Source organism: Bufo gargarizans, chromosome 5, assembly GCF_014858855.1.
Source record: "Bufo gargarizans isolate SCDJY-AF-19 chromosome 5, ASM1485885v1, whole genome shotgun sequence".
NCBI classification, from domain to species: Eukaryota; Metazoa; Chordata; class Amphibia; order Anura; family Bufonidae; genus Bufo; species Bufo gargarizans.
In genome coordinates this window covers 324540471-324566785 of record NC_058084.1, presented here as the reverse complement: position 1 = coordinate 324566785, position 26315 = coordinate 324540471, and the positions used below count along the sequence as shown (strand labels likewise).

Here is a 26315-nt window from a genome sequence, read left to right as displayed (position 1 = left end):
CATGATGGTGCTGCCATTATCATGGACTATTCTGTGCATTTGAAAATGATTCCTAGCAAAGATGCCATTTTAATGTCTGTTGCATAGTAGTCTATTGTTACTGATTGAAAGGGCAGTTACATTGATATTTCCCAATAATATCACGAGGTCTAGCCATTAGTGGAGTACGTCAGCACTAAATATAATAGCTATGCTGATGTCATGTTTTATAGGTCTTGCTTGCACAGTTACTTCTGCTCTAGTTTCCGCCATGACCTGAGAGATTTATTAAAGGGGTTGTCCAGGTTCAGAGCTGAACCCAGACATACCCTTATTTTTACCCAGGCAGCCCCGCTGAGGCTAGCATAGGAGCATCTCATGCTCCGATGCGCTCCCTTGCCCTGCGCTAAATCGTGCAGGGCAAGGTCTATTTTGTTTTCAATAACACATTGCCGGGTGGAAACTTCCGCCCGGCAGTGTGTTCGGTGATGTCACCGGCTCTGATGGGCGGGCTTTAGCGCTGCCCTAGCCTTTAGCGCTGCCCTAGCCGTTTTACTGGCTAGGGCAGCGCTAAATCCCGCCCGTCAGTGCCGGTGATGTCACCGGGCTTCCTGGCAGCCCCATGGAGAGCCCGGTACGTCACGGATCTCCAAAAAATTCCTTTGACCTGCGCGATTTAGCCCAGGGCAAAGGAGAGCATCGGAGCATGAACTGCTCCGATGCTCAAGTCAGGGGGGCTGCTGCGGTAAAAAAAAGCTCTGAACCCAGACAACCCCTTTAACAATCAGTGTCTTTTACAGTGCTCTTTGAAGTCTTTCTTCATATCTACTATTTATACCTGTGCTGTGATGCTTCTGAACTTTTGATGCAGAAGTAGGGACCAAAGACAAATAAAAACACAAAAAAGGCTAAAAACTTCCTGCACAACACGATAAAGAAAAAAAGAATAGAGCAACACTCTCATACCACTAAATGCAAAGGTTACATATAAGGTAATAACCCATTTTGATATGGTGTAAGTTATAGCTCAAACCTCACTTTCGTAGATTTGAGTTTCTGGCGCCCGAAGTTTCAAAGATGTGAATAATTTATTAAGAGGAATGAATGCCTTTTAATGCATTAGGAGCATCCCACTCCAGCGCAGGGTGATCAAGACTGGAGTTCCCGAACGTGCTACTTGTCTACCATGTCTAACTCATCCGAAGACCTCATGCACACGACCATATTTTTCATGCATGTGCTATCCAGATATTTTGTGGATTCATTTCTATAGGGCCACGCATTTATAAGTATTTTTTGCGGATCCGTTTGGCTGTTACAGAAATTATACTGCAGATCCTATTCTGGACTGCATTGTGGATGAGAATAGCTATTTCTATGGATGGGAGTGAGAAAAATATGGAATGCACATGAAATATAACCATATTTGCAGATCTGTGATTTGCAGATCGAAATAAGGATACTATCATCTGCATGGGGCCTATATCAGGGCCAATGTCTTAACATTTCAGATTAACTTATATTGAAACAATTATTACAGGTAATTGCAATTTTAGGATGTCGATAAGATTGCAAAAAGTACTCTGTCTGTAGGTTAATGCAGGCAAGGGAGTCCTCTTGTCATTTGTTACTGGCCAAGAGGGCTCTTCTGGCTGCCCAGACTCATTTGGAAATTGTGGGGCGCCTAACTTAGTGCAGGTACACCTATTATCTTCATTGTACTAGAATGCTATATGTTAAAGGGAATGTGCCATCAAAAAATGACCTATTGTTTAAATCTAATTTTTATGTTCAACATTTTTTAGAATGGCCTAATAATAGAGTTTAGACCTTCTGTTTTGTTCAGGTAACTTTTCAGAAGCTATTGGATTATTATTACAAGCAGAATTATAGACAGCTATCACTTTTGTATAGATAACAGGATCCACAATTCGCAAAAAGTGATATCACAGCTTATCTACTCCCTCCTGATCTCTGCACAGGTCACACAACATGCCTAGAAAAATCTCCCATGGAAGTTAATGAGTTAACCTCCAGTCAGCGTCGGACTGAAGTCCATTGAACCCCCAGAGGTAATGATTCTGAGGGCACACACTCTGTGTATACAGGACCTTAAGGGCCTTTTTTAGGGTCCATTATTATCAGAGTTGGGCCCAGCGGAGGACCCTCTGGTGCTCTGGTGGGCCAGTCCGACCCTGCCTCCAGTCTACTGTGTCTATAGCCCATGGGGCTGCTGTCAAAAAACAGAAAATCTTGACATATTTTAGTCCTCGTGGCCAGTGCAAAAACTGCATAATTTTTATGTTGCTATCAATATTTTAAAAAAATACCTAAAATTATCTCAAAAATTCTAAAAATACATGTTTAACATAAAAACTTGATTTAAACAATAGGTCATTTTCTGATAACACATTCCCTTTAAGACTGGGTTTACACCAGGAAGTTGCTTCATGCGGAGGAAACACTGCCCACCCATGATTCTGAAAGTAAGACCGTGGCTTTCCCTGCAAAATTGTGCGCCTATTGGTGGCTGCGAGTGGGTGGAATTTCAGTCACATCCAACAACCAGCGTGTGTGAACCTGGCCTAAAGGAGTTCTGTAATAAAGAGCTCTGTCTGGTGATAGATACGCTTTAAGGGCTCATGCACACTGACGTAGCTGTTTTTACGGTGCGCATTTTGCAGAACAGAATGTCCTGCCATCTATAATACAGCCCTGTCCTTATCCGTAATATGGAAAAGTATAGGACATGTTCTATTTTTTTTTGCTAGTGCCATGGAACGGATATACGGATATGGACAGCTCATGATGTGCTGTCCCCATCTTTTGCGGCCCCATTGAAGTGAATGGGTCTGCATCCGACCCGCAAAAAATGCGTATTAGATACCAACCGAAAATATACGTTTTATGTGCATGAGCCCTAGGAAAGATCTAAAAGCATCGACATAAGTACATACAGTACTCTGGGGGAGGTTCACAACACTGGTGCTTTCTGTGCCTGTCTTGATATCCCCTGCACTGCCGGTGGAGTACGCCTAATTTATGACGACGCTCAGGCCACGTCCTAAATTAGGCACATGCGTCTAGACAGAAATCTACGACAGCTCAGAGCTGCTGTACATGTCTGACTTCATTTGTGCCAGAAAATTGGCCTTAATGAAGATAAATTAGTCGCGGCTGCTCCATTTGTGGCACGAGTGGCAAAAAAACGGAGAGATGCAAAACATTTTTTAAAAAGTTGCAGTTAAAAAAATTCAGAGTTTGCGACTTTTTAATGCCACTTTTCAGGAGCAAGGGAGATAAATCTCCCCCTTTGTACTTTTGCAAAAGATGAAATGAATTCATAGGTATCTATAGAATCTGTTCACTATATGTACAGTATGTACCATAATAAACAGATAGGTGTTGCCTACATAGATGTTGTCCTGCTGATTTACATAACATTGGCTTTAAGTGACACAATTTGACAACGTCTCTTGCTCTAGTTCAACATGTTTTACATGTTTTTCGACTAACTCTACATTTTTGCTTTTGCAATCTTCTCATTTTTGTCTGACTGGGAGAAATTTAAAAGGGTATTCTAGTTTCAGCAAAATAACTGGTATTGTTTATTAAACTAATTTTAATTAAAAGCTGTACATTTTACCAGTATATGTTCTCTACCAGTCCCTCATGGTTCTTTAGAAATCTCTACTGATGACCTGTCACCTCTCCTGACATGGCTGTTTAGTGGGGAATGCAAGTACAGTAGTTACTAAAACAGACATGTCAGGAGTGGGGACAGGTCCTCTTTAAATAGTTTAACTCCAGTGGCTAAAAGTGGTCGTGTGATGGACACACAGGTGCCTGGCTTCAAATGCATTAACAAAGCTTTGATGTTCTGATTGAGAGAGAAAGAAAAGACCAGCAGGGGGCACCATAACAAGTATGCAACAGCAATATTTCAACACAGGAGCATTTTCAGAGCTGAACCCGGGCATAACCTCTTCTTCACCTAGGCCCCTTTGAGTGGAGCATTTCATGCCCTGCCCTGAACTGAATCGCGCAGGACAAGGGCTTTTCCAGCAGATCCGGTGACGTACCGGGTCTTTGTATGGGAATGCTAGGCGGAGGCTTTAGCCTAGCAGTGAGCCCGGGGATGGTACTAATGTGTGGGCTTTAGAGCTGCCCTAGCCTGTAAAACAGCGCTAATGCCCACCCATCACAGCCGATGATGTCACTGGGAACATTGCTAGGTTGAAGCCTCCGCCTAGCAGCGTAAAAATATAAATAAAAGAGCCCTCGCCCTGCGTGATACAGCACAGGGCAAGGGAGAGCATAGGAGCATGAAATGCTCAAGTCAGAGGGGCTACCTGGGTGAAGAAGGGGGTATGTCTGGGTTTAGCTCTGAACCTGGATAACCCCTTTAAATGATTGCATTGTATGAGGAATAGATAAATGTAATATTTAATCATAGACGCCAGGACCAAAGATACAGCATGCAGAATTATTGTCAGGGTCCCTCTTTGTGACTTGACCACAGTATAAAGAGGTCTGTAAAGGAGTACTACTTCTTCTCCAATCACTTCACCCCACAATAGACCTTCCTTGACCATTGTAACATGAAGATACAGACAGTTTACAATGGTGACAGTAGTTTGGGTCACACAATAACTCAAAGAGGTTTTCTGGGACTACAAAAACATGGCTACTTTAGTCAAAAAATAGCACCACACCTCCCCCCAGGTTGTATGCGGTATTTCAGATCAGCCTCATTTACTTTAATGGAGCTAAGCTACAGTACTAGACGCAACCCATGGACAGGGGTGGTGCCATTTTGGAATAAGGCCGCCATATTTTTCTAGTCCTAAAGAACCTTTTATTTTTATTAAATTTTTTTTTTTAAAACATGTTGCTGACAACAACCAACCAGCAGTGTTGTCGGAGATCTTCCTTTTTGATGGAAGAGATGGATTAGTGGTTCACAGCTTTTGTTGTACTCTGAAGTTGGAGATTTTATTAACCCTATGTTGGCTTCATTTTGTCCTTTGTCTACCGTGCAACACCATCAGTATGTGACTATGATGTCATTCGTTTCCAGGGAATAGCAGCAACGCATACTAATAACTTTTTACTGGAAAAAAAAATGATATATGCGCTTTGGCTAATTACTCATTTCTGGAGAAGAAGACGTTGCTTCATGATATCTGCTTCTTGGGCTCAAATTGCCTTTTAAGGACAGTTGTTAGGAAAAAGTTTACTTTTCGCTGCTTTTCCATGGTAGAGCACATCTATCAATTCTTCCTGCTGTTTTTTGGAGGCACAGTGTTCTGCTTACAAGTACCAGTCAGGCAGCCTGGTGACCTCACTCTGATTTAGAGCCCGCTCTCTGATCTTCAGTTCTAGGCATTCCAATGTCGGTGGGTAAGATTTCAGTTCAAACTTGTTGGCAAAAATGCTGTTGGAATTCATTAACCATTGCAGGTCCCCAGTTCCATAGATGCAGATATCTCGTATAAAATGTCCTGGGAAAGACAGTTAAAGAGGTAGGTAAATATAATATTTTTTTCATGGATTGCTCAAAGATTACAATTTTTTCAATATATTTAACCCTTTCAGCCCCAGAGTTTTTTTTTCTTTTTCATCCCCTGCCATAACTTCACATAGTCATGAGGGCTTGGTTTTTTTGCGGGACAGGTTGCTCTTTCAAATTCCACCATTTAAAACTGCATGCGATGTAGCGGGTAGCTGGAAGAAAAATTCCAAATGGGGGGAATTTGGAAAAACAAAACGCTTTTACGGCGTTCCCTATATGGTAAAATGTCCAGTTACTTTCATTTTCCAGGTCAGTACGATTACGGTGATACTACATATGTATAGTGTTTCATGTGTTTTAATATTTGAAAAAAAAATAAAGACTTTTTAAAGAATTTTTTTTTTCTTTTCACCTAATATTCTGACCTCTATAACTTTTTTGTGGTTCTGTGTACGGAGCTTTGTAAGGGCTAATTTTTTTGCAGAGCAATCTGTACTTCCCATTGATACCATTTAGGGGTGTTTTGGCTTTTTGATTACTTTTTATTAAAAACATTTTGTGGGAGGTGAAGTGACCAAAAAACGTCGAATTGGCTATTTGGACTTTTTTTTCCGTTTCACCGTTTGTTATATGGGTTAAATATTTTTTACATTTTAATAGCACAAGCAATTTTACACACAGCGATGCCCATGATGTGTATATTTCTTATTCTTTACATATTTATATTTAAATTTTGGGGAAATGGGGGTGAATTTTTTTTAAATACTTTTTTATAATGCCCATAGGGAACTATAATAAGCAATCATTAGACTCATCAGACAAGCAATGCATCGGAGTGTATGAGAAATACAATATGTTTCTGCCGGGGGGTGGCAGAGAGCACCAGGAAGTGTACATTTTCAAGTTTTTGCTCCCTCAGGTGCTATGCTATGGCCTCCGCTCCGTTTGAAAGCAGGCGCCATTTTTTAAGTCCTAGCCAAAACCATACATGTACACTGCAGGTCAGGAAGGGGTTAAATTGGTTGTTCAGCCTTGGAACAGACAACCTCTGGGGTCCTAACCTATAAAACTAAACATAAAAAACTTCACTCACCTGTCCACAGTGGCATTGCTGCTCTGTTCCCTGCTGCTTCCAGTCCCTGCTGGCCAAGGAAGTAGCTTACTCCTGTGACTGCTGCAGCCAGCCACAGGCCTCAGCGGTCACAGCAGCTTGAACACTATGTCATTGCTGAGAGGTACCGTTTAAGCCAACATGAGGCTGAGGGCTGTGATTAGCCACAGTGGTCAAGGGACCAAACCGCCTCCTGGCCCTGCGGGGACTTGAAACAGCAGGCAATGGAGTAGCAGAGGGACCATGGACAGGTAAGTAGGACTTTTTAAGGTTCAGTAGCACAGTTAGGACCCCAGGGGTTGTCGGCTCCAAGGTAGGACTCTAAGGAAACCCCAGATCTCACTTCTGCTTTGAAGAAGCTTGGTGTTCTGGGGAACCACCATGTTCCTAGGAACCTTGACTAAGAATCGCTAATCTAACGGTTGTTTTTATATATATATATATATATATATATATATATAAAAATTATAATTATAGCAAGAATGGAAAATGAATCTGTTTTTTATAGACTCCTTTTAAAATTGTGTCTGCAGTACAACCCACCCATTTCAGTCCGTATGGCTCAGTGTGCCGCAGCATTAGGAAATGCTTCTATTACCCAGAACATGGTATGAGTTACACTTTTTGTTTTAATTGACATCTACAAGTCACACAAAACTTCAACAGTGGTCCACAGAATATTCTAGGCAACGTATCGGATCTGTTCAATACCGATCTCAAACATGCTCATATGCAGAAAAGTGTATACCTTGATATACAGAATCACATTGTCATATCAGGGCTGACAGATCTGCCATGCTGGAAGCTAAAGAACCTGGATGGTCAAATGGCAGTCATATTTATTGTTGCCAAGCTCCCCAGAAACAATATAACTGAGGAAAAGCCCAATAGAATTTTGAAGAAATTTTTCCCTGTATATACACTGATGGCAATATGCCAAGATACGCACCTCCTAGCTTCTGAAAAGCTGAAGGCTGGACAGTATCAGCAGAACACATAGCAGCCCCTTTGGTGTCCACCTTACAACAGGGCTGCCCCCTTAGTGGTCCCGTCACAATAATGCTGCCCCCCTAATGCCCCCTCACAAGAGTGCTGCCCCCTTACTATCCCTTCACAATAGTGCTGCCCCTTTAGTGTCCGCCTTTCAATAGTGCTGCCCTGTTACATTACAGTTGTCCTCCTAGTGCGCCTCTTCCAATAGTGTTTCCCCCTTTATGCCCCATCAAATAGTGAAGCCATTGTAGTTTGAATAGAATAAAAAAGTAATACTGACCTAGCCCTGTTCCCCCAATAAGTGAAGCAGATCATCCCCTGGCCTGTGCTCTCCAATGCAATACAGCAGGTGCAATGATGTCACCGCATCCAGCATGCTGGAGAGCAAAGGCTGGGGAATGGTGGAGCAGGGAGCAGATGGCTTCCTGCCTCACTATGGTATTCAACTGTATCTACTTCCTCTTCAATGTTCCTGGTAAGAAAATCGCTTTAATAATGTCACAATAGATGTGATTATTTTAGGAGCAGGTGCCCTATTATAATTCCTGGCGGTGGCTATATAGAATATTGTTTGGTTTGCACTAGGACACAGGTTACACAAAATAATGCACAGCAGTTATCCCCCTGATGCCGGCTCACCATAAACACATACGCAAGGTCTCCTGAAGACATATCGGATTATTCCCCTGATGTCTACACTGCTATGGAGATACAACAGAGGAATCTCAGATGATGAAATGTACAGTCATTTTCCCATTAATATTCATAGGATGAAAGAAGATATTCACAATGACAAATGTTTCTTCCATTGTACGTAAGCACCAGTGTAATACGTGTCCTGTACATACATGTACAGGAAGCAACTCAAGAACTACTGCCTTTCAAACAGCTATTCTATTAAAAAGCAGAAAAAAGTGTCAGGATGCAGCAGAGCTGAGTTTGTCAGATTTCATTTTATTGCAGTAGCATGATAGGTTAATGCTCTGAGCTCCAGCTGTTGTTAAACTACAACTCCCAGCATGGCCAAATAACGTATCAGTCAACCTGAAAATGGATGAAAGTTAATAATTGTGGTCCATATTTATTAATAATGATATTAATAATGTGTTCTGTACTAATGAAATGGGAGAGGGCAGTTGGAATGAACTGCACCTGATTTATTAAAATGGGAAGAATAGTTAATAAATTAATAATAAATCTGGTGTATTTGGATTTGTCTCACTGGATTTCTATTTACATCTGCTCTGGGTAGATCTACCTTTGCATCACTAATTTATGCTTTTTTAAGTAACCTTTGTCTTTGAAAAATGTGGTTAAGAAATACATGAAAAGTTTCCTTTGCGCCTCAATCTTTTCCCTGCCCCCAACAGGTCTTAAAAAGTGTGCGTGGCGTGGGTGGGGAAGGGGACTGGCCGGCAGTCCTATCTTATTTACCATTTTCTCCACCTGTTTTGGGCCTCTTTCACACTGGCGTTGCGTGTGAGGGCCGGATAGGATGCGGGTGCGTCGCGGGAAAATCACAGTGACCTCACCAAAGGTCCTTTTCCTCCCAGGTCATCAAAGAAGAAGAAAGAAGACAAGCCGGGCTGCGCGAACAAGTGGATGAGGTGAGTTTAATTTTAATTTAATTTTTTTAACCCCTCTATCCCTAATTTACTTAGCATTCTGTATTAAGAATGCTATTATTTTCCCTTATAACCATGTTATAAGGGAAAATAATAATGATCGGGTCTCCATCCCGATCGTCACCTAGAAACCATGAGTGAAAATCGCACCGCGTCTGCACTTGCTTCCGGATGCTTGCGATTTTCACGCAGCCCCATTCACTTCTATGGGGCCTGCTTTGCGTGAAAAACGCACAATATAGAGCTTGATGCGTTTTTCATGCAATGCACAAGTGATGCGTGAAAATCTCGCTCATGGGCACAGCCCCATAGAAATGAATGGGTCCGAATTCAGTGCGGGTGCAATGCGTTCCACCTGAGCGGAAAACTCGCCCGTGTGAAAGGGGCCTTAGGCATAAAAAAATGTCTAAATGTAAGACAGCAAGGAAGCTGTATTACATTTAGAACTGGATGCGCCGAAGTTATGGAGAGGCCGGTGCCTCTTCCTAACTGCGGCGGATCCACAGGGCCTTATTAAGACCGGCATCTAAAAGGCTGGTCCTAATAAATGTGCCCCTATTTCTTTTAGAAAATGGTGATACAAAAATATAATCTTTTTTCAACAATGCTTTTATTGTGTAAAACTGAATAAAAAGACAGATTTGGTAGTGCAGTGTCCATAACTACCTGTTCTCTGAAAATATCACATATCTACCCCGTCAGGTGAATGTCGTAAAAAAATAAAAAACCATTCCAGAACATCCATTTTTTGTTCAACTGATTATTATCAAGTGATCAAAAAACCCTATGTACCCCAAATTAATACCAATGAAAATATCAACTCATCCTGCAAAAAACTAACTCCCACACAAGACCATCACCAGAAAAATAATACAAATATAGCTCTCAGAAAATGGTGCCTCAAAAACGTGATTCTTTAAAAAAAAAAAAAAATGCTTTAATTGTGTAAAAGTAGCAAAACGTTAAATAAAAAGTATCTAAAATTGGTATCCCTGTATTTGTACTGACCAGCAGAATAAAGTTACGTGTCCCACACAGTGCACTGCCTTTTCTTTACCCTGCATCCCAAAAACCGAATTAAAAAAATGATCAAAAAATCCTTTGCACCAAAATTAGTACCAATAATAATGGCAACTGATCCTGCAAAAAATAAGCCCTCACAGAGCTCCGTCAAGAGAAAAATAAAAACGATTTGTTGTCAGAAAATAGTTGCACTGGTACCCAGAGGCTGTTGGAAAGCAACATGGCGCCATTAAACCAATCCATTAAAATGTGTGTTGCAAAAGCTAAAAGGTGGTCTTTCCCTTCTGAACCCTGCAGTGTATCCAAACAGTAGTTTACGTCCACATTTAGGCTTATTTCACACAAACTATACGGAATCGGAGTCTGTTCGGGATAAAACCAGATGGTTTTGCACACAAGTTGAATCATGTTTGTCTGCGGTTGCGATCCATGTTTCAATTTTTTCCACGTGGGTGCAATCAGTTTTTGATAAATATTTCATGCACTTGAAGAAAAACTGAAGAAAAACACTCCACATCTCCTAGCAACCATCAATGAAAAACATATTGCGTCTGGATTGCATCTGGATGCCGTTTTTTTTTTAAACGCAAGCCCCATTTATTTCTATGGGGCCAGGGCTGCGTGAAAAACACGCAATATAGAACAAGCTGAGATTTTTCCTGAACACAGAGATGATCAGTGTGCACATTGAAATGCATGGGTCAGAATTCAGTCTGGATGCTATCCGTTCGTAACACGCATCGCATCTGGACGGAAAACCCGCTCGTGTGAAAGAGACCTTATGGCATTTCTACACCTAGTAGAACCCACCTAGCAATTTAAGGGGTGTGGTATGTCTTAGATGGCACAAGCTGGGCACAGCTTATTGGGCCTGAAGTGCCATATATGTAAAAAACTTCCAATTTTCATTTTGAACCATCACCTGCTCAATCATTTCAGCTCACGTCACTCTTTAATAAATACGTTGGCGGAGTACATTCCAAAAAGAGGTCACTTATTGGGGGTTTTCACTGTACAGGTACCTCAGGGATAGGGTCTCTGTAAGGGCTCGTTCACACGACCGTGTGAAGCCCGTGCCCGTATTGAGGACTGCATTTGCAGATCCACAATACACGGGTCCCGTTCCATGGCCCTTCTGCATCACGGATGCAGACCCATTCATTTCACACCTGGCCATGGAACAGCTGAGAAGCCAATTGTCCCATTACTTTTGGTTCCTTAACAAGTGGGAGGCACATACAGTACAGACAAAAAGTTTGGACACACCTTCTCATTCAAAGAGTTTTCTTTATTTCCATGACTATGAAAATTGTAGATTCACACTGAAGGCATCAAAACTATGAATTAACACATATGGAATTATATACATAACAAAAAAGTGTGAAACAACTGAAAATATGTCATATTCTAGGTTCTTCAAAGTAGCCACCTTTTGCTTTGATTACTGCTTTGCACACTCTTGGAATTCTCTTGATCAGCTTCAAGAGGTAGTCACCTGAAATGGTCTTGCAACAGTCTTGAAGGAGTTCCCAGAGATGCTTAGCACTTGTTGGCTCTTTTGCCTTCACTCTGCGGTCCAGCTCACCCCAAACCATCTTGATTGGGTTCAGGTCCGGTGACTGTGGAGGCCAGGTCATCTGGCGCAGCACCCCATCACTCTCCTTCATGGTCAAATAACCCTTAAACAGCCTGGAGGTGTGTTTGGGGTCATTGTCCTGTTGAAAATTAAATGATGGTCCAACTAAACGCAAACCGGATGGAATAGCATGCCGCTGCAAGATGCTGTGGTAGCCATGCTGGTTCAGTATGCCTTCAATTTTGAATAAATCCCCAACAGTGTCACCAGCAAAGTACCCCCACACCATCACACCTCCTCCTCCATGCTTCACAGTCGGAACCAGGCATGTAGAGTCCATCCGTTCACCTTTTCTGCGTCGCACAAAGACACGGTGGTTGGAACCAAAGATCTCAAATTTGGACTCATCAGACCAAAGCACAGATTTCCACTGGTCTAATGTCCATTCCTTGTGTTCTTTAGCCCAAACAAGTCTCTTCTGCTTGTTGCCTGTCCTTAGCAGTGGTTTCCTAGCAGATATTCTACCATGAAGGCCTGATTCATACAGTCTCCTCTTAACAGTTGTTCTAGAGATGTGTCTGCTGCTAGAACTCTGTGTGGCATTGACCTGGTCTCTAATCTGAGCTGCTGTTAACCTGCGATTTCTGAGGCTGGTGACTCAGATGAACTTATCCTCTGCAGCAGAGGTGACTCTTGGTCTTCCTTTCCTGGGGCGGTCCGCATGTGAGCCAGTTTCTTTGTAGCGCTTGATGGTTTTTGTGACTACACTTGGGGACACTTTCAAAGTTTTCACAATTTTTCAGACTGACTGACCTTCATTTCTTAAAGTAATGATGGCCACTCATTTTTCTTTAGGCTAGTTTCACACTAGCGTTCGGCTGTCCGCTCGTGAGCTCCGTTTGAAGGGGCTCACGAGCGGACCCGAACGCTTCCGTCCAGCCCTGATGCAGTCTGAATGGATGCGGATCCGCTCAGACTGCATCAGTCTGGCGGCGTTCAGCCTCCGCTCCGCTCAGCAGGCGGACACCTGAACGCTGCTTGCAGCGTTCGGGTGTCCGCCTGGCCGTGCGGATCCGTCCAGACTTACAATGTAAGTCAATGGGGACGGATCCGTTTGAAGGTGCCACAATATGGCTCAATCTTCAAACGGATCCGTCCCCCATTGACTTTCAATGTAAAAGTCTGGACGGATCCGCTCAGGCTAATTTCACACTTAGCTTTTTTTTGCCAATATAATGAAGACGGATCCGTTCTGAACGGAGCCACCGTCTGCATTAATATGATCGGATCCGTTCAGAACGGATCCGATCGAACGCTAGTGTGAAAGTAGCCTTACTTAGCTGCTTTTTTCTTGCCATAATACAAAATCTAACAGTCTATTCAGTAGGACTATCAGCTGTGTATCCACCTGACTTCTCCACAACGCAACTGATGGTCCCAATCCCATTTATAAGGCAAGAAATCCCACTTATTAAACCTGACAGGGCACACCTGTGAAGTGAAAACCATTTCAGGTGACTACCTCTTGAAGCTGATCAAGAGAATGCCAAGAGTGTGCAAAGCAGTAATCAAAGCAAAAGGTGGCTACTTTGAAGAACCTAGAATATGACATATTTTCAGTTGTTTCACACTTTTTTGTTATGTATATAATTCCACATGTGTTAATGCATAGTTTTGATGCCTTCATTGTGAATCTACAATTTTCATAGTCATGAAAATAAAGAAAACTCTTTGAATGAGAAGGTGTGTCCAAATTTTTGGTCTGTACTGTATGCAAACTGTTGTAATTCCTACACCGGTCACCTGATTTGGATGTAAATACCCTCAAATTAAAGCTGACAGTCTGCAGTTAAAGCACATCTTGTTTGTTTCATTTCAAATCCATTGTTAGAATTGTGTCGATGTCCCACTATTTATGGACCTGACTGTAGGTATCTCTAATTGGTGTAATTAATAGAACCAGTAAGGAAATTTTATTGTCCATTGTCAGCTTAATCTATAAGCTGACCTATACTGCTGAGGACAGTGATTGTCTGCAGAAGTCACAAGACATATAGCTGCAGCCTGTAAACGAGCAGCTGCAGGAGGACCCACAATGCAGAGAGAGGTGCTGGAGAAGGACATAAGTATGCAGTACCTCAGAACAGGGTCACTGCAAAAGATTTGTTATGTTACATTTTTAAGTGAAATGTTTGGATTAATTGAATTTATATACTTAACAGCATATTATGGATAAGTCAGGGTTAACACTATGACTCAAAACCTTTAGGTTGCCAGGAGTTGGACCTGGGTGCGCCCCCTGGTTTGTCAGTCAGTTGAGAATCTGTGCTTAGCTGAAGAAGACATGGAAGACCTATTTTGTGCAAGCTCCTCAGAGCTAGGCCTGAGAACCATTAGCTACCCAAGGAAGCTACTCTACTACAAAAGTGCCCCAGAGAGAAAAGAAACTAGAAGGTCCAGAATCGACAAGGCCATGCATTGGAGTTAGTCAGCAAAGAATTGTGTTCGCTTATTGGAGAAAAGAGACTTTGCTACTGTGAGAAGGAATATTGCTAACGCCCCCTCCCACACTTTGAGACTATCTGTACACCTCAGCCTAGCAATTACAGAACATCTACCCAAAACCTCAATTGCATGCCTATGGTTCTGCAGAGAAATTTTAGAAAGACAGAGAGGAGGAGTACCACAATTCCCATCATTGCTGCTATCCATACATTGCTGTTGGGGATGAACTGCACTGTGATTTGCTTGGAACTATGCTGATACTGTTGCATATGCTTCTACCCCTATTCTACACTTTAGTAAAGAGAGATTTATTTATATCAACTGGCCTGATAATCACCATCCGCCGGCCATCTCCCTCCACACTCCTACTATACACCCTGCCAAAAGCACTTAACACAAGGGCACCCCAACCACCACTATGCAGGAACAGCAACACCAGAGTGTGCCCTGAGGGAAGAAAGGGAGCACCCTCCTGTCACTGTACAGCTACTACCACTCCCATTCTCCACTCGCTCTTCCTAGGCCCACTAAAAGTATAGCATCATTTTTTTTCTTAGACAATTCAAGGGCTTATCCAAGATTTTATCGCAGATAACCCCTTTAAAGAGGATCTTTCACCTCTCCTGACATGCCTGTTTTAATAGCTTCATGCATTCCCCATGTAATAACAATTCTGGAGCATCTATTTTTATGTATGTTGTGCCATTCCTTTATTATTTCTATAAGAAGTTATGAATGAATTGCTATTAGCCTTCAGTAAGGGTACAGAGGGGAGGTAACAAGTTGGGGGGGTGTACCTGCACAGTCTGACTCTATCCAATCAGTGCTGCTATTTTCAGACTGTGCAGGTACACCCCCCTCAACTGGTTACCTCCCCTCTGTACCCTTACTGCAGACTGCTAGCAATTAATTCATAACTTCTAGTAGAAATAATAAAGGAATGGCACAATATACAGACATACAGATACTTGTACCAGACTTAAAAAACTCAATGCAATTCTGTAGCTTCTGAATGACAGGCTCCCTTTAAAGGGGTTGTCCGGGTTCAGAGCTGAACCCGGACATACCCTTATTTTCACCCTGGCAGCATCCCTGAGGCTAGCATCGGATTATCTCATGCTCCGATGCGCTCTCTTGCCCTGCGCTAGATCGCAGCTGCTGCTTCAGTGTCGGGGGGGAGCAGCCAATGGCAGGTGGTGATGGGGACAAGCCTCCCTAGCGTCACCCGCGATGCTAGGGAGGCTTGTCGCCGTCACCGCCTGCCATTGGCTGCCCCCCCCCCCCCGTCGGATGTTTTCATCTGCGCACAGGGAGAAGCAGCTGCAGCGGTGTGGGGACCAGGAGCAGCACAGGGAGCGTTGAGCCAGGTAAGTATATTCAATGTGAGGGGCCCGGCATATGGGGGACATTTTATAGTCTTGGATAACCCCTTTAACAAATGAAACTTTACAGCAATTTCAACATGTAAAATATTTTACAGAAAAATGGTAATGCTGTCCTGTCTACCTGAATACATTAGCTATTGCTGTAATAATAAGAATAATACCAATTACATTACCATGGCAGCCTCCGTGGTTAGTCATGTCGTTCCACTTAATTGCTCTGAGATCACCTTCCCATTGCGCATCTGGCATCGATCCCGGCACATCTATGGTTCAAAGAATAAATATAAAATCATAATTGTTTAAGTAGGTTATGAAAAGAAGTCACACCTGTAAGAGTTTAACTATTACAATATTATCTAGCTGTTATCAGGATGCAAATATGTTGAAGGTCTACTTTTACATGCAGTCCATTGTCTCTGTTTGGCTGTGATCTGCCCTGTAGTGTACTGCCCTAAGAAAGTCTATGGGACAGATTTATCATAGCCTGGCAGCGTACTCTGGGCTGTGATAACCAGGTGCGCTGCCAGAGGCTGTGCCTGATTTATGACGAGGCATAAATTAGGCGCAGAATCCGGCAGTCCGTTTTGCCTGAACTGAAACAGCCCCTGGCTGGCATAGATTCCAATGTTCTTCTACGCCAGAAAACTGCAGTAGAGGCTGATAAATGTGTCTCATGCCTCCTAATAACCCTAGGATAGCCCTGACACTGGGATATATTCCAGCAGTATGGAATATTGGCCTTAAATATAGACCTGGACTGCTATAAGTTGCCAAAAATAACAAACAGACTTAGTGCTCCATATGGGGTGACAAGAACCACCCAATAATGTACAACAAAGGAAGAATAGTGATATGAAGAAAATGGAACAAAAAATGAAAAAGTAAACACTAAGGAATGTCCTAAACAGTCCCTACACGTTTCACCTAGTTGATTTCAGGCTCCTCAGGGGACACTCAGAAAACCAACGATACCTGTCACCTCAAAGATTGTAACTCAGACAAAACAATACCGGATACCAGGAGCACAGCACCCGTTATTAAGATGATAACGGACAGCTAGATAGCTGATAACTTAATCAGAACTCAGTTTGTGCTCTATACTATGATGACCAAAAGTATGTCCAACATATATATTATGCCAAGACTCTCCTCCGCCTATGATGATATTTCACCTATGAGTACACTCCAATAATTAAATCTAGTTTCAGATGAATTCAAACAAGATAATATTGGACCTGTTAGTTCAGTATAAATCATGCCGGTGTATTGTGGATAAAGAGAATTTACCCTTAATCCCGACCATGCCAGTGTGTTATGGCCATGAATGACCTGGTGCAAAATGCACCCTAGTTAGATATTTTGTACTTGCGTGCCTATCGTTAATGAGGATCGGCCCGTGTCCGATGCTTTATGGGTCCCACAGGGAGTAGAGGAGTTTGCTGAGGTGTCCGCCGATGAAAATCAGCTGCAGTGTCCCCGTGTCAGGGCTATCCTAGGGTTATTAGGAGGCACGAGACATGGGATTGCCCCTATCGGGGCGGCTATTACGTTTGGTAGGCAGGGAGGCAGAGATAGGGACATCAATAGGGACACTGCCCCACACCCTATACTACCTACAACCATATGAGACCAGAATATAATTTTGCTTTATTTATTTTTATTTTTTCTTTCCTTATTGTATATTATAGGTGAATTGGTTTTATTATTAATGAATTAAAGGTTATGTTTTAGAATAGTGGTCTTTAAGTGAGCTCTTGATAGGAATGAGAAAGAAACTAAATGCACTGAAGCTGTTTTGTCAAGGATCCATGGCCACAGGGGCGGACTGGGAACTTAAAGTGGCCCTGGAAAAAATACTAAAAGTGACCCCATTTTGTAGTTGGGTCCAAATTGATGGAAGGCTGGGCCAGCAATACCATATTGTGGCACATTATACCATCCCATCAAAGCCAAATATGACAGTCCATCACAAAATACTGCCACCAGCAGCACAAAATACATCCCCAAAAACCTCCACTGGCCGGCCGTGAGGAGGGCCCAGATGGCCCCATGGGCATCGGCCCACCAGGAAATTTCCCTGTAAGGTTTATGGCCAATCTGTCCCTGCATGGCCGTATACATAAGGCCTTAGTTTATCTAATTGTTGCTTCCAGGAAAAAAAGAGAATATAGCATTGTAAGATTTAAAGAGTAACTAAACCTTTAAATAAGATGTCCCTAATGCCCTAATAAACGTTTTTCTAATATACTTTATTAATGGATTTTCTATTTTTATTAGACATGCCTCTACCTAAAGTGCACCATTCCCTTAAAACTTAGGGCATTTAGGGACATTCTAATAAAGGATTATTAAAATTTTAGTGAAAGGTTAAGTTACTCTGTGCCAGGATTCTGGAATCTATAACACCATGGCATTTTGGGCTGCAGACCCATAAGATATTGAACAGGTAAAATGAGGTATGCAATAGTATGCAAATATGAAGATCTATTGACCTAGGAAACATTTATTTTTTGCTGCCTTTAGCGCTGAGCTCTGATCTGACCAAGGGCAACTCTTGGGTGTATGTGTGTGAGATAGGGATATTAGATTGTGAGCTTTATGCCTCGTTCAGACGTCAGTGATTCACAGACGTGGGCTGTACTTGTTGTCCACGGACAGTACATGTAAACATTCATTTTAATGAGTTTATTCACACATCCTTGTTTTAGCACGGTCCGGAGGTCCATGGTCTTTTACATGAAAGCATGCTCTATTTTGTCCATGTTCACAGATCCATCATGCCCATTATACACTGATCCCATCCATGTTTCACCGACCATTAGGAGGAGATGCTATGAAAATGAATTTTCAGCTGTACAGTGTCCGTGAAACACAGATGACGAACATAGAGGAAAAAAATGTCCTTCATGGACCTTCACGCATACATCACTGACCATCATATCACGGATTTCATCAGACGTGTGAAGGAGGCATTAATCTGAGCATTTACAAATAATATGGGAGAGAAGCATTGATATGGATACAATAAAAAATGTAATTTAAAGGGGAAACCTGAAGTTTTTTTAAGGAGTTGAGTTGAAATGATTATTTCACGAGTGGCGTCATGTGGATCAAAAAGGCAAAGCATACTTTGTGGAACCTACTGAATGCCAAATAATCCAACAACAGGATTGCTGTCCAAAATATATAAAATAATCAGCATAACTGACAATCAGGATATTACAGACCAAAGTTTAAGAAATTGGAAGGCTATATTGAATGAAAAGACTCTTGGGTGAAATTCACTGAATGACCAAAAAAATACATTTGATATGAAATTACACTTGTTAAAGGCCATATGTCAAGAGATTTGTACCTATGAATCTGGCTGACCTGAGACCTGTTACATGTGCGCTTGGCAGCTGAAGGCATCTGTGTTGGTCTCACGTTCCTATGGCCCGCATTGCTGAGGAAAGTGAAAACGTCATCACGCCTGGCCAAGCCAATGAAAGAGGAGAGGACGCTGCAGTTGCAAAGAGAGCAGAGCCTCTAGGTGTAACGGCAACGCCCCTTTTGCTCCTAGAGGCTCATTTGCATAATGAAACATCATTTTTCTCAGCAATGCAGGCACATGTGAACACTGGACCCACACAGATGCCTTCAGCTGCCAAGCATTCACGTAACAGGTCAGCCAGTGTCATAGGTACAAATCTACTGACAGATGCCCTTTAATTATGCACATGATTTAATACTTTAATACCAATTTTTTGGCAGATTATGTCCGCACATGGGTAGCTCTGATATTGTCTTATATTGAATACTTTTTTTCCATGAAGATTTGGCTGGATGTTAGTCTCCATACACCCAATGGGTCTCTTCAGGCTGAACCAGAACCTCCCTGTGCTACTCCAAAATGTTTACACATGTTCAGAAATAAAAAGATATCCCATTCCCAAGATGTAATGTTGTTGATCAGATAAACATGACCCGGAAATATCTCAGATTGTGCCACTTCTGGACTATTGTTTTTTTACACAATGGAATGTGTGTTCAAGGTACTGTGGGACCCTATACATTGTAAATGCCACAAGCCCCAGAGGAGCGGAATAAAGGATGGGAGTGGTAGTGGCTCACATTGGCCATCCTCACACCTATGCTTCCTAGGACCAGGGCAGTGTTAAGAGGGTGCACCCTTTCTTTCCTTGGGGCAAACGCCAATGTTGGGGCTCCTGTCTGATGGCTGTTGGGGAGCGGTGGGAAAATCAAATGAATTGGAAAAGTGAAAGTCCGCCAGTTTTGTCAGTCTTGGGAGCATCAGATGAATAATATAATGGGTGCTGAATAGACCAATGTAGATCCAAGGGGTAGTGGACAAAATGCAATATACAGTAGTCTTTGTGGACAAGTAGCGTCCATAGAGACAACTATGATTGAGATGAGGTGGGTGTGTCCTCATTATGCATTATGTATCACATTGATCACTTAATATTAACTGGATTGCTATTTAGATGTATCAAATAAGTAAATAATGAAAAGGAACCATAAGGCCTCCTGCACACGAAAGTGTGCTGCCCGTTGCCGCATTGCGGACCGCATTTGCGGATCTGCAATACACGTGCGCCGTTCCGTGGGCATTCCGCATCACAGATACGGACCCATTCACTTCAATGGATGCGCAAATCCGGAGATGCGGACTGGTGTGGAACGGAAGCACGGAACGGAAACCCACGGAAGCACTAGAAGAGTGAAGGGACACACCCCAACTGGTAACACCCATCTGGGCCTTCATTGGTAAATGTTCGTAATTCATTTATAACTTCTAGCAGGAATAATAAAGGAATGGCGCATCATAGAAGAGATGTTCCAGAAGGGATATTACATGGGGAATGCAAGTAATTACTAACAGACATGTTCAGTTTAGTTTTTAGTGCTTTTGATAATCCTATTTTTAAAAACTGTTTGATCCCTGTGTACTCCACTGCTGGGATCCCTAATGAACTACTGTAAGCTACAGGGAAACTTCTCAGTATATGTTGAATTCTGCTGCAGAGTAACAGAGCAATGATGTCCATATAAATCAATGGGCTGTGCACAGCATGGATGTGCCGTTTTTTTTTATACATAGAGACACTCTTTGTAGATGCCTCCATCTCAAGCTCATTAATGGAGTTTCAGAATCTGGAACTCCCCTTTATGAACTCTGAAAGCTGTTAGTGGCTACCACTAGTGGCCAGTAAATGCCCGCTGTGCCATAGGTTTCTGCATCCTGAGGAATGTGCGGGTCACTTGTGGTTACTAGGGCATCAGTGTCAAATGTCTGGGCACGTGCCCCGGGTCTAGCGATGCCAGTGAATCCTCCACCTTCAGTACTCCACTCTCAGACCCTGAAAAGGCTGGTCCGATGGATGTTTTTTTTTTATCTGACAACACCAAAAAAGGGTAAATGATGCCTATTCATTAGGACCAGAATACCCTGGACAATCAATGGTTAATGTAAAGAAGTGCATTGAGGATTTTGCCTTCACAGTAAGCCACATTTGAAACAACGCCAGCTGTCTCCACAGTCGGCTGATGTATCACATCTGACAGATAAATGCCTACTATACAGTATATTTTGGGTTTTCACATGAAATTGTCTTTGCTGACCTGGGAGATTATTAACTGGGTGCCAAATGCTGTAAACTATTAAAAGAATATTTTTCCAGTAATTCTATTTTTTGAGGGCAGTAATATTCTCTCCGGCACTACAGAGCATCACATGCAACAACCCAGATTTATCTGGGAAATTAGGGACATGAGTAAGGACTTAATACACCGAACAAACTCCCTTAAAGGAATTGTAAAAAACCACAGAGAATGCTTTAAAAAAATAATCATACTCATCTAAGGCTGCTTTAACAACTGTGCTAAATATTTCTGTTGTCCCACTCCACTCCGTTGAACCACTCCACTCCCTAAACCCTAACCTTCTGCACAGAAACAGCTGATCAGTTGTGTTTCTGACCAAAGTGCAGCATAGTGCTGGATTAAAGGTCCTGCCCCTGTACTCTAGCAGAAGCAGGAAGGGCTCCTGGCTGCCAGTAACACGTCTGTGGACCCGGAGATCACGTGATGGCTGGGTGTCTAGGGGGCAGGGCAGAGCTGCAGGGTCTTAGCACACCCAGATCAGTGTGTCACTGTCCCCCAGAGATCTTTTAATGACCTCTTGGGGGACATATTATGTAGCAACAATATATTGAAAAAAAATAAGTAAAAAAAAATATTAAAGCTTCCATGCCAACCAAAATCATCTCAATTATTGCCACTTTAATATGATGAAACTGTATGTTATATATCAAAACCACTGAAAATAGGGAACTCAGTTTAATAATTTATTTTGGTGTCAGTTTGCATATTTAAAGAATAAGGAGCTATAGTTAAAAATATTACTTTTTAAAATGTTTTGCAGTTTTTCCCAAATAAAACAAAGAAAAAACAATTTTTAAAAATATACAGTATTAAAAAGTTAATGTGTCATGTGCCTTAAAAAAAGTTGCAAAAATCATTTTGTTAGTCCAACACATAAAGTTACAACTGTGAAACCACCACATCATCAATATCAGAATGCTTTTTGAAGAGAAAGCAGTGCTCATGCGAGCGATGTGTTCTCTTCTCTGTTTACCTGCTTGCCGTTGACATTGTAATAGCAAGCATTAATAGGAGGGAGCCGTCCCATTGAAGTGAAGGGGACGGCAGAGCTGTCATCACACCTGCTCTCCACTGAAATCAGTCTTCCATCAGAATGAGAGATGTACAATTATCATCAGCACATATTCCTGTGTAATAAGGGTTGTGCTACGAATAAGCAATAGAACTGATTGCGCACTACCCCAGATTTATTATACCCACAAACATAGCAAGTAATCGCGCATATCACAAAACCATATCAGTCCTCCTCAGTTCACCCGACCTAGGTTTCGCTTTCGCTTCATCAGGGGCGCTACCTTTGCTCACCTTAGTGCAATCAATTTATTTGGTCGCGAGCGGGCTATCACTCCTCCCATAAAACATAAAACTTTTAAAATAGTAGATATTCATACACAAACATACTTTTTCATTAACTAAATGTCTCTCCATTCTAATACATTCCTCTAATCTTTCACCTTTTACTTAATTTCTAGACGTAAACAGAGTATCCCTCTGGTTCAGGAATTGTTCCGATCACTTGATCAAACACACCCACTACTAGGTTACAAATCTTCTTATAAGAGCAGCGCGGTCCTACATGAAACAAATTGACTGATTGTGTAAACAGAACACACTTCACCTTGGGACTCGCAGGGCCATCGATAGGTAACGTATTAGAGAACTTTTATCTTATTCCACTGACAGCGTGCCAACTAATACTATCCAGTCTGCACCCCTTAGGGGAGCCAGGTCTTAATGATGACCATTCTCATCTTTTGATGGCTTTACTTCTACTAAATCATCCTTAACGCTGGGTTCAGACCTGAGCGTTCTGAAACGAGCGCTCTGTATGCGCGATTGTACGGGCGTTTACAATCGCGCATACAGAGACTGGCGTTCACACATTGTCGCGCGTTCCCGAATTTCTAAGTGCGGGAACGCGCGACAAACGCCCAAAAAAAAGCTCAAGCACTTGTTTGAGCGTCGGGCGTTTTACAGCGCGATCGTACGCGCTGTAAAACGCCCAGGTGAGAACCATTCCCATAGGGAATCATTGGTTCTTGCCTGTTGTGCGTTTTACAGCGCGTAGGAACGCGCTGTAAAACGCTCAGGTGTGAACCCAGCGTAAAAGTCTGCATGTCTTAGAAAAGTCAGCAAGATGCAGAGAGAGGAGGAGCTGAATGACATATTCTCATCAATATTGGATGATGTGGCAGAAGAAGGGCTCCCACCTGTAGGGCAGGAGGACGCTGGGGTAGGAGAAGTGGGTACAGCCCCTGTTTAAAGGTACCTCTAAGCCATAAACATGCAGGTAAGTACTGCCACTCACTGTTATGCCGTAGCCATGTTGGTTACTGACATTACAGTGATTGGCTGTCCGGAAAGCGTCATTGGGTGCTATAACGCACCCAATGATACGTGGGTCAGCCAGTCTTAGTCAGGGAGAGCTGTGCTGTAGAAGGGACAGATAGTGTAGGGAATTGAATTTTATTTTTTTGTTAGGCAGGGTTGATGTTAGAGACCCAAAAGTCCTTTTAAGGACTATTGTTGTATCTGGCAGCAATATTTTTTTGGGCGCAACCTGCGCTAAATTGCGTGCTATTGTAAAGACCCAAAAGTCCTTTTAAGGACCATTGTTGCATCTGGCAGTTATATATATTTTTGGCGCAACCTGCGCTAAATTGCGTTCTATTGTAGAGACCCAAAAGTCCTTTTAAGGACTATTGTTGTATCTGGCAGTAATATATATTTTTAGCGCAACCTGCGCTAAATTGCGTGCAATTGTTTGGCCGCTGCATTACCGCAGCGACATGACCTGCACTACATCTCCAGTATAACGTTAGCGCATCTGAAATGTCAGTGACATTCAGTGTCATTTTTTCTCCGCTGGTGACCGCGACATCCAATCTAATTTTTTTATTGCGGGTTGCAGCAACATTACCTGCTTTACATCTCCAGTATAACGTTAGCGCATCCGAAATATCAGTGGCATTCAGTGTCATTTTTTCGCTGCTGGTGACAGCGACATTACCTGTGCTACATCTGCTGTATAACGTTTGCCCATCCTAAATATCAGTGACATTCAGTCTAATTTATTTGCGCATACACTTACAAAACCTGCGCTACTGTACATGTGACATACTTGCAGGCATACAGTGCTGCCCATAATTATTCATACCCCTGGCAAATTTTGACCTAAAGTTACATTTATTCAACAAGCAAGTAATTTTTTGATAGGGAATGACATAGGTGTCTCCCAAAAGATAATATGACGATGTACAAGAGGCATTATTGTGGGGGAAAAAAATTCTCAGCTTTTTTATTTACATTTGAGCAAAAAGTGTCCAGTCCAAAATTATTCATACCCTTCTCAATAATCAATAGAACAGCCTTTATTGGCTATCACAGCAATCAAATGCTTCCTATAATTGCAGACCAGCTTTTTGCATGTCTCTACAGGTATTTTTGCCCATTCATCTTTAGCAATGAGCTCCAAATCTTTCAGGTTGGAGGGTCTTCTCGCCATCACCCTGATCTTTAGCTCCCTCCACAGATTCTCAATTGGATTCAAGTCTGGACTCTGGCTGGGCCACTCCAAAACGTTAATGTTGTTGTCTGCTAACCATTTCTTCACCACTTTTGCTGTGTGTTTTGGGTCATTGTCATGCTGAAATGTCCACTGGTGCCCAAGGCCAAGTTTCTCTGCAGACTGCCTGATGTTGTAGATGAGAATCCTCATGCATTGCTCTTTTTTCATGGTGCCATTTACTGTGATTAGGTTCCCAGGTCCATTGGCTGAAAAACACCCCCAAAGTATTAGGTTCCCACCACCATGTTTGACAGTGAGGATGGTGTTCTTTGGGTTGAAGGCTTCTCCTTTTTTTACGCCAAATGAAGGAAACATCATTGTGACTAAACAATTCAATTTTTGTTTCATCTGACCATAACACAGAAGACCAGAAGTCTTTTTCTTTGTCCAGATGAGCTTTTGCAAAGGCCAAGAAAGCTTTTGTGTGCCTTATCTGGAGAAGTGGAACCCAGCAGTGTGCAGTGTCCGTTGGATTGTCTGCCTTGAGACATTGCCACCAGCAGAGCCCAGATTCACCAGGGTGGTGATCATAAATTCTTTTTCACCTCTCTATCTTCCTGGCCAGCACAGGTGTCACTTTTGGCTTCCGACCACGTCCTCTGAGATTTGAGTGCAGAACATCTTGTATTTTTTGCTCAAATGTAAATAAAAGCTTAGAATTTTTTTCCCCACAATAATGCCTCTTGTACATCGTCGTATTATCTTTTGGGAGACACCTATGTCATTTCCTGTCAAAAAAATTACCTGCTGGTTGAATAAAAGTAACTTTAAGTCAAAATTTGCCAGGGGTATGAATAATTATGGGCAGCACTGTATATACCATTTAAAGGGAGTCTGTCACCAACCTGACCGGTTTTAAACCGATCACATAGTTCAGTGGGACACAAAGACATGACACAGATGTTACCTTTGTGTCGTTTTTCAGATCATCCAAATCGCCCAAAAAGTCGTTTTTATGATATGCTAATGAGCCGTCACAAGTACCCAGGGGTGGAAAGTTTGCTGAAAGTGCCCAAGTTCGCCTGCCTCATTCGCGCCTAACTCTGCCCCTCAGTAAACTCAGGCTAGCCCTGTGGCTCTGTGACATCATATATCCCTATAGGCCGTTCGCGCATCGCTGCCGGGCCCGGGTATGCGCAGTGTTCTGCCCACAGTGGGAAGAGGCACAGAGATATGCAGTGGGCATGCGCCAGTTACTGGCGTAAAATCGGCGCATGCGCACTGCATATCTCTGTACCTCTGCAATGCACGAACGGCCTACAGGGAAATATGATGTCACAGAGCCACAGGGCTGGCCTGAGCATACTGAGGGGCGGAGTTAGGCACGAGTGAGGCGGGGAACTTGGGCACTTTCAGCAAACTCTCCAC

The 26315-nt window shown here is 42.5% G+C and overlaps 1 protein-coding gene across 1 annotated transcript in view; it reads right to left on the bottom strand.

Annotated features, from left to right (window-relative positions):
- Positions 1–690: 690 nt before the first annotated feature.
- The window catches only part of LOC122938781 (N-acetyllactosaminide beta-1,6-N-acetylglucosaminyl-transferase-like), a 119548-nt gene continuing 93923 nt past the window's right edge, over positions 691–26315 (bottom strand). Inside the window, 2 exon segments of the mRNA XM_044294544.1 lie at positions 691–5483; positions 15886–15975. Coding sequence (XP_044150479.1) covers positions 5293–5483; positions 15886–15975 — 281 coding nt within the window. The 3' untranslated portion in view covers positions 691–5292.